This window comes from Oncorhynchus mykiss, chromosome 12, assembly GCF_013265735.2.
Source record: "Oncorhynchus mykiss isolate Arlee chromosome 12, USDA_OmykA_1.1, whole genome shotgun sequence".
NCBI classification, from domain to species: domain Eukaryota; kingdom Metazoa; phylum Chordata; class Actinopteri; order Salmoniformes; family Salmonidae; genus Oncorhynchus; species Oncorhynchus mykiss.
This window is the reverse complement of record NC_048576.1, coordinates 62379942-62391187: the sequence shown is the minus strand read 5'-3', so window position 1 is coordinate 62391187 and position 11246 is coordinate 62379942. Positions and strand designations below refer to the sequence as shown.

General features: G+C 41.5%; 1 protein-coding gene across 1 annotated transcript; it reads left to right on the top strand.

Annotated features, from left to right (window-relative positions):
- Positions 1 to 7193: 7193 nt before the first annotated feature.
- On the top strand, positions 7194 to 10873 carry LOC110537941 (ferritin, middle subunit-like). The gene is made up of 4 exons (XM_021624417.2): positions 7194 to 7550; positions 7859 to 8005; positions 10090 to 10215; positions 10512 to 10873. The coding sequence occupies exons 1-4, from the start codon at positions 7443 to 7445 to the stop codon at positions 10665 to 10667; spliced, it is 537 nt and encodes a 178-aa protein (XP_021480092.2). The 5' UTR covers positions 7194 to 7442; the 3' UTR covers positions 10668 to 10873.
- Positions 10874 to 11246: the final 373 nt, after the last annotated feature.

The following is an 11246-nucleotide window of genomic DNA, read 5'->3' as shown; positions in this document are numbered from 1 at the left end:
AAATGTATTTATATAGCCCTTCATACATCAGCTGATATATCAAAGTGCTGTACAGAAACCCAGCCTAAAACCCCAAACAGCAAGCAATGCAGGTGTAGAAGCACGGTGGCTAGGAAAAACTCCCTAGAAAGGCCAAAACCTAGGAAGAAACGTAGAGAGGAACCAGGCTATGAGGGATGGACAGTCATCTTCTGGCTGTGCCAGGTGGAGATTATAACAGGACATGGCCAAGATGTTCAAATGTTCATAAATGACCAGCATGGTCAAATAATAGTAATCACAGTGAACAGGTCAGGGTTCCATATCAGCAGGCAGAACAGTTGAAACTGGAGCAGCAGCACGGCCAGGTGGACTGGGGACAACAAGGAGTCATCATGCCAGGTAGTCCTGAGCCATGGTCCTAGGGGGTCAGGTCCTCCGAGAGAGAGAGAGAGAGAGAGAGAGAGAGAGAGAGAGAGAGAGAGAGAGAGAGAGAGAGAGAGAGAGAGAGAGAGAGAGAGAGAGAGAGAGAGAGAGAGAGAGAGAGAGAGAGAGAGAGAGAGAGAGAGAGAGAGAGAGAGAGAGAGAGAGAGAGAGAAGAGAAAGAAAGAAAGAAAGAAAGAAAGAAAGAAAGAAAGAAAGAAAGAAAGAAAGAAAGAGAGAGAGAGAGAGAGAGAGAGAGAGAGAAAGAAAGAAAGAAAGAAAGAAAGAAAGAAAGAAAGAAAGAAAGAAAGAAAGAAAGAAAGAAAGAAAGAAAGAAAGAAAGAAAGAAAGAAAGAAAGAAAGAAAGAAAGAAAGAAAGAAAGAAAGAAAGAAAGAAAGAAAGAAAGAAAGAAAGAAAGAAAGAAAGAAAGAGAAAGAAAGAATTAGAGAGAGCATTCTTAAATTACGTTTTTCCAAGTTGGTTAGGGCATCTCCTTTGTGCATGACACAAGTCCTTTTTCCAACAATTGTTTACAGACAGATTATTTCACTTATAATTCACTGTATCACAATTCCAGTGGGTCAGAAGTTTACATACACTAAGTTGATTGTGCCTTTAAACAGCTTGGAAAATTCCAGAAAATTATGTCATGGCTTTAGAAGCTTCTGATAGACTAATTGGCATAATTAGAGTCAATTGGAGGTGTATCTGTGGATGTATTTCAAGGCCTACCTTCAAACTCAGTGTCTCTTTGCTTGACATCATGGGAAAATCTAAAGAAATCAGCCAAGACCTCAGAAAAAAACATTGTAGACCTCCACAAGTCTGGTTCATCCATGGGAGAAATTTCCAAATGCCTAAAGGTACCACGTTCATCTGTACAAACAATAGTATGCACGTATAAACACCATGGGACCACGTAGCCGTCATATCACTCAGGAAGGAGACACGTTCTGTCTCCTAGAGATTAACGTACTTTGGTGCGAAAAGTGCAAATCAATCCCAGAACAACAGCAAAGGATCTTGTGAAGATGCTGGAGGAAACAGGTACAAAAGTATCTATATCCACAGGAAAACAAGTCCTATATCAACAAAACCTTAAAGGCAGCTCAGCAAGGAAGAACCCACTGCTCCAAAACCGCCATAAAAAAGCCAGACTACAGTTTGCAACTGCACATGGGAACAAAGAATGTACTTTTTGGAGAAATGTCCTCTGGTCTGATCAAACATAAATAGCACTGTTTGTCCATAATGACCATTGCATTGTTTGGAGGGAAAAGGGGGAGGCTTGCAAGCCGAAGAACACCATCCCAACCGTGAAGTACGGGCGTGGCAGCATCATGTTGTGGGGGTGCTTTGGTGCAGGAGGAACTGGTGCACTTCACAAAATAGATGGCATCATGAGGCAGGAAAAGTAACTGGATATATTGAAGCAACATCTTAAGACATCAGTCAGGAAGTTAAAGCTTGGTCGCAAATGGGTCTTCCAAATGGACAATGACCCCAAGCATACTTCCAATGTTGTGGCAAAATGGCTTAAGGACAACAAAGTCAAGGTATTGGAGTGGCCATCACAAAGCCCTGACCTCAATCCTATAGAAAATTTGTAAGCAGAACTGAAAAAGCGTGTGCGAGCAAGGAGGCCAACAAACCTGACTCAGTTACACCAGCTCTGTCAGTAGGAATGGGTCAAAATTCACCCAACTTATTGTGGGAAGCTTGTGGAAGGATACCCAAAACGTTTGACCCAAGTTAAACAATTTAAAGGCAATGCTACCAAATACCAATTGAGTGTATGTAAACTTTTGACCCACTGGGAATGTGATGAAAGAAATAAAATCTTAAATAAATGATTCTCTCTACTACTATTCTGACATTTCACATTCTTCAAATAAAGTAGTGATCTTAACTGACCTAAAACAGGGAATTTTTACTAGGATTAAATGTCAGGAATTGTGAAAAACTGAGTTTAAATATATTTGGATAAGGTGTATGTAAACTTCCGACTTCAACTGTAGGTATTTGTAGGATGACACTTTTTCAATGGATTAGCCTCCAGATGTGACAATGCTAATGTTCTCTGGCAGAGTTCTAGCTCTGGTAAAGGTCATGAATTTAGGTCATGACCAGTTTTAGACCATAAAGGGAGGCCTGAAGTGACTGAAAAGCAGTCTGGAGCTTTTCAACAGCCTGAACCAGAGAAATATAGCCACTCTTTGCCTTGATGACAGCTTTGCACACTCTTGGCATTCTTTCAACCAGCTTCACTTGGAATGCTTTTCCAAAAGTCTTGAAGGAGTTCCCACATATGCTTTTTTTATTTTTTATTTAACCTTTATTTAACAAGGCAAGTCAGTTAAGAACAAATTCTTATTTACAATGACGCCCTCCTAAAAGGCAAACGGCCTCCTGCGGGGATGTGGGCAGGGACTAAAAATTAAAATAATTTAAATAAAAAAATAGGACAAAACACACATCACGACAAGAGAGACAACACAACACTACATAAAGAGAGACCTAAAGACAACAACATAGCATGGCAGCAACACAACATGACAACAATATGGCAGCAGCACAACATGGTAGCAGCAAAAATCACGGTACAAACATTGTTGGGCACAGACAAATATGCTGGGCACTTATTGGCTGCTTTTCCTTCACTCTTTGATCCGACTCATCCCAAACCATCTCAATTTGGTTGAGGTCGGGGGTTTGTGGAGACCAGGTCATCTCATGCAGCACCCCAACACTCTCCTTCTTGGTCAAATAGCCCTTACACAGCCTGGAGGTGTGTTGGGTCATTGTCCTGTTGGAAAGCAAATGATCGTCCCACTAAGCCCAAACCAGATGGGATGGCGTATCATTGCAGAATGCTGTGGTAGCCATGCTGGTTAAGTGTGCCTTGAATTCTCAAGAAATCACAGACAGTGTCACCAGCAAAGCACCCCCACACCATAACACCTCCTCCTCCATGCTTTACAGTGGGAAATACACATGCAGTGATCATCCATTCAACTACTCTGCATCTCACAAAGACACGGCAGTTGGAAATAAAAATCTCCAATTTGGACTCCAGACCAAAGGACAAATTTCCACTGGTCTAATGACTATTGCTCGTGTTTCTTGGCCCGAGCAAGTCTCTTCTTATTGTTTGTGTCCTTTAGTAGTGGTTTCTTTGCAGCAATTCAAACATGAAGGCCCGATTCACGCATAGTACTCATCATAGTACTTTTTGCGACTGATGGTTGGCCTGGGTCCAACAGAGATAAACGACGAAGGAAGACATTCAAACACGTAAATACATGTATTATTTCTTACTTCAAACGGGCGGCATGTCGGGTGCAAAGTATTATGATTACTGTGAGCATAGTTCCAAGTGTATAAGTGTTGTCTATTTTTCTTTCTCCCTTTTCCTCTCTCTACTCCTCCCTCTTTTGATAAACAAGCAGTCATGTTGGTGTTAGTCCACTAGGGACCTGTTTTCATCGTATTAAGTTTATCATCAATAACCTATACCATGTGTGTGTATCCTGTGTTATCATTTAGTTAGTTAGTAAATAAATAATTAAAATCAATTTGACAGCCTAGGAACATTGGGTAAACTGCCTTGTTCATCAGGGGCAGAACAACATATGCCCTTCTGCTAAAACAAGGTCACAAGGTCACTTAGAACAACCTGGACGTAACATAGTAAATGTAAATCTGGGATACTCCAATTAGTATGATGTGTTTTCTATGGTATGTATTCATTTGTGGAAGTCCATCATCCATTTCGTATGAAATGTTACAAACTGCAATTCGTACAATATGTTACGAATTGGAATTTGTACAAAATGTAAGGAATTTGCAACACATATGATATGTTACGAATTCCAATTTGTTGTGGCTAACGTTAGGTCGGTGGCTAGGTGGCAAATGTTAGCTAGGTGGCTAAAGTTAGCTAGGCTAGGGTTTAGGGGTTAAAGTTAAGGTTAGGATTTAGATTAAACGTTTAAGGTTAGGGGAAAGGTTAGCTAAAATGCTAAAGTTGTCAGTGATGAGTTTCAAACAAGCAAACTTATCCTTTAAGCATGAAACATCATTTAGTCCAAAAGTGATGTCATTTTCACCAAAAAGAAAGAATTATGAAGTATGTCACAGCCCTTTTGTAGCACAATTTTCAGCATAAGTCTACTGTCACTCCCAACAGTCTGAAGAGGCTTTGTCTCATTGCCTCCAAACCTTTGCGCTCATAATGAAAACATTACACTATAAAGTGAGGTTCAGTCTAGAACAGTTGATCAAAGTAACAGAGAGCAGGGCGCATACTTCACGGATTCTATGTCTATGTTGAAGACCCTTACCCACATTTGAAGCAGCTTTATCATTTTTCAACAAACACTGAACCTAGATAGTAGCTATGACAAACTGATTGATAGATCCTGTTTTGGGTTACATATTAGGAAAAAGGTGGTTCTGTTCTCAAACAATTGGAGTAGAGGCACTACCTTACATACTAGGCCAGTACAGACCAGGGGCTGTATAAAGGTATCAAGCCTGTTGTCAGAATAGGATTAGATGTAATGTTATTCAATATGATCTAAAAGACAAAAACTGAAACTAAATCAGCACTGAGACGTTTGATGCATACTGCCCCAGAAGACCTAGTTCTTATGAATACCATTGACGTTTCAACTACAAGGCTGTATTGAGCAATAACCCAGCACCCTGAAAGCACCCTGTCAACAGTTGTGGAAGATCAGGTCATGGGAACTGAAGTTGTTAGGAAGGTTACTTTATAACTGTCGTCTTTGATTTTCATTGGCTGTAAAACGTTTTCCACTTCACAGTTTTAGCTTAATAACCTATGTATGGTTAGATGTATGTAGCTACTGATTTTGTGTAGTTATTTGGAGGCTAATGTGGTCAACTTTGATAGACCATTTGTCAACTACAATATGTCATTTGAAACCGAAAGGTGTATATCAAATACCATTTCTACAAAAGCCAAAATGTCTGTCTCAAGCCTGCGTGAATGGTGGTGACTTTCTGAACTGTTAGAGCTAGATCAAGAGTTTAAGGTAATACAGAAAAATATTGGTATTTGAGTTTGATTGACTATATTGGGCTCACGAGTGGCACAGCGGTCTGAGGCACTGCATATCAGTGCTAGAGGCATCACTACAGACCCTGGTTCGATCCCGGGCTGTTTCACAACCAGCCGTGATCAGGAGTCCCATAGGGCGGCGCACAATTGGATTGTGTGAAGCCCGAGGGGTTTGTGCTGATTGAATGGAAATTGTGACAGCTGGTTAAATGGTGCCCCTTGACAAGGCAAGAGCAAGATGTATGTCAGGAGAAGTGCAGTATTATCAGAAGGGGAGTTACACTCAATGTGATCAAGACAAAGGAGATGATTGTGGACTACAGGAAAAGGAGGACCGAGCACGCCCCCATTCTCATCGACGGGGCTGTAGTGGATCAGTTCCTTGGCGTCAACATCACCAACAAACCAACATGGTCCAAGCACACCAAGACAGTTGTGAAGAGGACACGACAAAACCTATTCCCCCTCAGGAGACTGAAAAGATTTGGCATGGGTCCTCAGATCCTCAAAAGGTTTTACAGCTGCACCATCGAGAGCATCCTGACGTGTTGCATCGCTGCCTGGTATGGCAACTGCTCGGCCTCCGACCGCAAGGCACTACAGAGCGTGTACATCACCGGGGCCAAGCTTCCTGCCATCCAGGACGTCTATACCAGGCGGTGTCAGAGGAAGACCCCAAACATTGTTAAAAAAACTCCTGACACCCTTGTCATAGACTGTTCTCTCTGCTACCGCACAGCAAGAGCGCCAAGTTTAGGTCCAAAAGGCTTCTAACCAGCTTCTACCCCAAAGCCATAAGACTCCTGAACATCTAATCAAATGGCTACCCAGACCATTTACATTGCCCCTCCCCCCCATCTTCTACGCTGCTGCTACTCTCTGTTATTATCTATGCATAGTCACTTTAATAACTCTACCTACATACACATACTACCTCAATTACCTCGACACTGGTGCCCCCACACATTGACTCTGTACCGGTACCCTCTGCATATAGCTCAGCTATTGTTATTTACTGCTCCTCTTATGTGTTATTCTTATCTCTTCCTTTTTTATGTATTTCCTTAAAACTGCTTTGTTGGTTAAGGGCTTGTAAGTAAGCATTTCACTGTAAGGTTGAATTTGGCGCATTTGACAAATAAAATTTGATTGGATTTGATTTGACTTGGAATATGGAAGAAGAATGGAGGGGAAAAGAGAGGCAGAGGAGGTCTAAGACAGAAAGGGAGGAAGAGGGTGAGCTTGAGTCGGTTAAAAATGGTGGGATAAAACGAGATGGTTTGTAAAAGAAGAATGGTAGAATGTGTAAACAGAGTGAGTTGAAGACAGGAGGAGAAATGGAAGTGAATGAGGGCGAAGTATCGGAGGTGGTTGTATTTTCACCTGTTGTATTTGGCGCATGTGGCTAATAAAATTTGATTTGATTTATTTTGAGTTACAGGGTGTGTTAAGTGGTGGTGTCCCATCCTTTCATGCTGTTGGCCTGAAGTACGACTAAATAGATGCAAATAGTGGAGTATGGTATTTTTTTTTTTTTTTTTGTGAGTGTAGTGTTAGATGGTAGGGCATTTGTTGTATTTTTTGTTGTTGTGGTTGTTAATAAAAAATATTTTAAAAAGCAAAGTATAAGGGAGTTATACTCCAGTCTAGTAGGTGACGGTAATGCAACATGTACTGGATGCCAACCTGCCGTTAAATCTCATCGAAGAAGAGGGTGGATTTCACTGACGCGGTCCGCTTGGAACAATAAATAGAGCGAACAAGGCTCCTTCCAGTTCACAACTCTGGGAAGACGCATGAAGAACTTCTTGCTTCAACAGTGATTGAACGGAACTCTTCTGCCCGCCTCCCGCGCGATATAACATTCCGGATTGATAACGTAATAATTACTTTAACTGTTTTAGTAAAATAATCTAAGAATCTCTATATTTGTACCGTTCATTTTGATATAAAATGAAAATGGAGTCTCAGGTCCGCCAGAACTATCACCACGATTGCGAAGTTGCAATCAACCGGATGATCAACATGGAGATGTTTGCCTCCTATACTTACACTTCAATGGTAAGGAGACTGTAATTGGCTACCAAGAGGAACAGTTTCTTGCTTTATTATTATTATGCCTGGGCTTAAATATTTTTCTGTACGCCTAGGCAACTAACAGCTTTGAGGTAGACGTATCATTCAAATAAAGCTCATAAATATATCCTTGGACAGAGCGTATCTCCTTGACAGGTTAATTGGCAGGTTAAAAAGTCGGCTAATGATTTTTCCGGATCATATTGCTGTGTCAATCATGTTTCGATCCCTCACTAATAGAATGCGTCCTGTTTGACAGTTGTTTCTAAACACACTTTTGTCTTTCCACCCAGGCTTTCTATTTCTCCCGCGACGATGTGGCTCTGCCTGGCTTCGCGCATTTCTTCAAGGAGAACAGCAGCGAGGAGCTGGAGCACGCCGAGAAGCTACTCTCCTTCCAGAACAAGAGAGGTGGACGCATTGTCCTTCAGGACATCAAGGTGAGCACCTGACCGCCGAGAAACACATTTACTTTGTATACTGCGCAACAAAAAAGAACGTAAACATCTTCGTAGAGGGTTCTCTGGTTGAAAAGGTTCTACCTGGAACCAAGTGGTTGATCTATATGTCCTGACTGCTTAGGCCTGAACTAGAGGTTGACCGATTATGATTTTTCAACGCCAATACCGATTTATTGGAGGACCAAAAAAGCTGATATGGTTAATCGGCGGATTAAAAAATAATCATATTTGTAATGACAATTACAATAATACTGAATGAACACTTATTATGACTTAATATAATACATCGAAGTCAATTTAGCCTCAAGTAGATAATGAAACGTGTTCAATTTGGTTTAAATAATGCAAAAACAAAGTGTTGAAGAATGTAAAAGTGCAGTATGTGCTAACGTTTCAGTTCCTTGCTCAGAACATGAGAACATATGAAAGATATATATATATATATATATATATTTTCCCAGGTAAGAAGTTTTAGGTAGTTATTATAGGACTATTTCCCTCTATACCATTTGTATTTCATTAACCTTGTTCTTATAGGCACTTTAGTATTGCCAGTGTAACAGTATACCTTCCGTCCCTCTCCTCGCTCCTCCCTGGGCTCGAACCAGCAACACAAGACAACAGCAACCACATCGAAGCAGCGTTACCCATGCAAGGGGAAACAACCACCCCAAGGCTCAGAGCAAGTGAAGCTTGAAACGCTATTAGCGCGTGCTAACTAGCCAGCCATTTCACTTCGCCAGCCTCATCTCGGGAGTTGATAGGTTTGAAGTCATAAACGGCACAATGCTTGACGCACAACGAAGAGCTGCTGGCAAAACGCACGAAAGTGCTGTTTGAATGAATTTTTACGCTTCTGCCTACCACCGCTCAGTCAGATACTTGTAAGCTCAGTCAGATACTTGTAAGCTCAGTCAGATACTTGTAAGCTCAGTCAGATACTTGTAAGCTCAGTCAGATACTTGTAAGCTCAGTCAGATTATATGCAACACAGGACACGCTAGATAATATCTAGTAATATCATCAACCATGTGTGGTTAACTAATGATTGTGATTGATTCTTTTCTTATAAGATAAGTTTAATGCTAGCTAGCAACTTACCTTGGCTTACTGCATTTGCGTAACAGGAAGTCTCCTTGTGGAGTGCAAGGAGAGAGAGGCAGGTCGTTATTGCGTTGGACTAGTTAACTGTAAGGTTGCAAGATTGGTTCTCCCGAGCTGACAAGGTGAAAATCTATCTACTGCCCCTGAACGAGGCAGTTAACCCACCGTTCCTGGCCGTCATTGAAAATAAGAATGTTTTCTTAACTGACTTGCTTAGTTAAATAAAAGTAATTTATTTACAGATTTCCCATTGTTATGAACTTGAAATCGGCACTAATTAATCGGTCGACCTCTAGCCTGAACACACTGCCTCCATTCCGTCATAACCGCTGAACTGAAAGAGCACGAGGGGTGTAACTCAATCTACTCTATCCAAACTCTCCCAATGTTAATATAATATATGCTCACTGCCCAGTTTCAAAAAAAATGTATTGGTCTATTGCACCGAATACAACAGGTGTCGACTTTACAGTGACATGCGTATTTACGAGACCATTCCCAACATTGCAGAGTTAAGGAGATACTTGCTAAATACAGAAGGAAATGGTAACGCAAAGAATAACAAGGCAAAATACAAGAAGTACTGAGACAATGTGCAGGGGTATAAGGTAGTTGACAGTACGCACATGTAGGTAAGGGTTAAAGTGACTTGGCAATCAGTATGTGTGACTATGCTTGTGTGTGGGCTTATGTAGTGTGTCGCGGTAAAGTCTAGTGAGTGCGAATTAAGTGATTCAACACATCTACTCAGACCCCTGTTTGCCTCCAAAACAGCCTGAATTATTTTGGGCAAACTCCAGCTTATGTGGTTGTTCATATTGACTGTTAAAATGACTCCAGCTTGATCTTTTTACATTGGTTCCAGTTTGTCAGATTTTGATTTAACTGTTGACTTTTAATTATGTATAGAAACATCTGCTAGCAGTCCATAACCCTTCTGTGTTCACTGTCCTGTGTAGAAGCCAGATCGTGATGAGTGGGGCAATGGGCTGGAGGCCATGCAGTGTGCTCTGCAGCTGGAGAAGAATGTGAACCAGTCCCTGCTGGACCTGCACAAGATTGCCTCTGACAAGGTTGACCCCCATGTAAGTAATATCATCACATAGAATACAGGTACTGTCTCAGGAGATGATCAGGTTGTTGTCGCTCTGCTAACTAATTACACAGGATTGTGTGACCTGCCTCTTCACACGCACACAATAGTCCAGACTCGTGTATGCCACTATACACACACACACACACAATGCAGCTCATGCAGGAGTTAGACAGCTGCAAACACCTCATTATCTACACTTATGCCATTACCACCAGGCTCCTGTGTGTTACTGGATCTACAGTAGTATGTAGTCATTCTCTTGTCTGACCTGTGTTTTCCCTCTAGCTGTGTGATTTCCTGGAGACTCATTACCTGAATGAGCAGGTGGAGGCCATTAAGAAGCTGGGTGACCACATCACCAACCTCACCAAGATGGATGCTGTCAAAAACAAGATGGCAGAGTACCTGTTTGACAAGCACACCCTGGGAGGCCAGAGCTAAACTACTTCCATCCCAAGACTACGGCCTTCAGACCAGGACTCCTGGCTTCTCTGATAGATCCTACTGGCTTTGCATTTATAGGGAGGGGAGTATTAAACTGTTGCAGTGCAACACAGCTGTAACATTGAGGTGTTTCTGTTGACAACACTACTGTATTTTGGAGGCAAGGCATCTTGTAAAACAATAAAAAAATATCACTAAAGGTTGTTTTAAGTGTTGACCTGTAGTAATGGATGTTGTATCAGTCTATTCAGGTTCTTTGCTCCGTCTTACTGAGTATCTTCATACCAGTGATAAATACTGATAATTGGAGACCTCCTAGTGGCTGAGGGTCATAACAATAGAAGTTCAACATGAGGTTTTATAAAGGACATTACGTCTCACCACAGAGGGCACTTTTACAAGAAATGTGACAAACACCATGTCAATTAAGTGCCCAACTGTCAACTCTACCATAAAAGTGAAATGGGTAACTACAGTCAATGTAGACCTGAACTCTGCATCTCAACAGGTTATTAGACAGCCTCGAGGTAAATCCATATGCCGTATTTCTCTAGTGATGGGAAGTTCGGCTCTTAC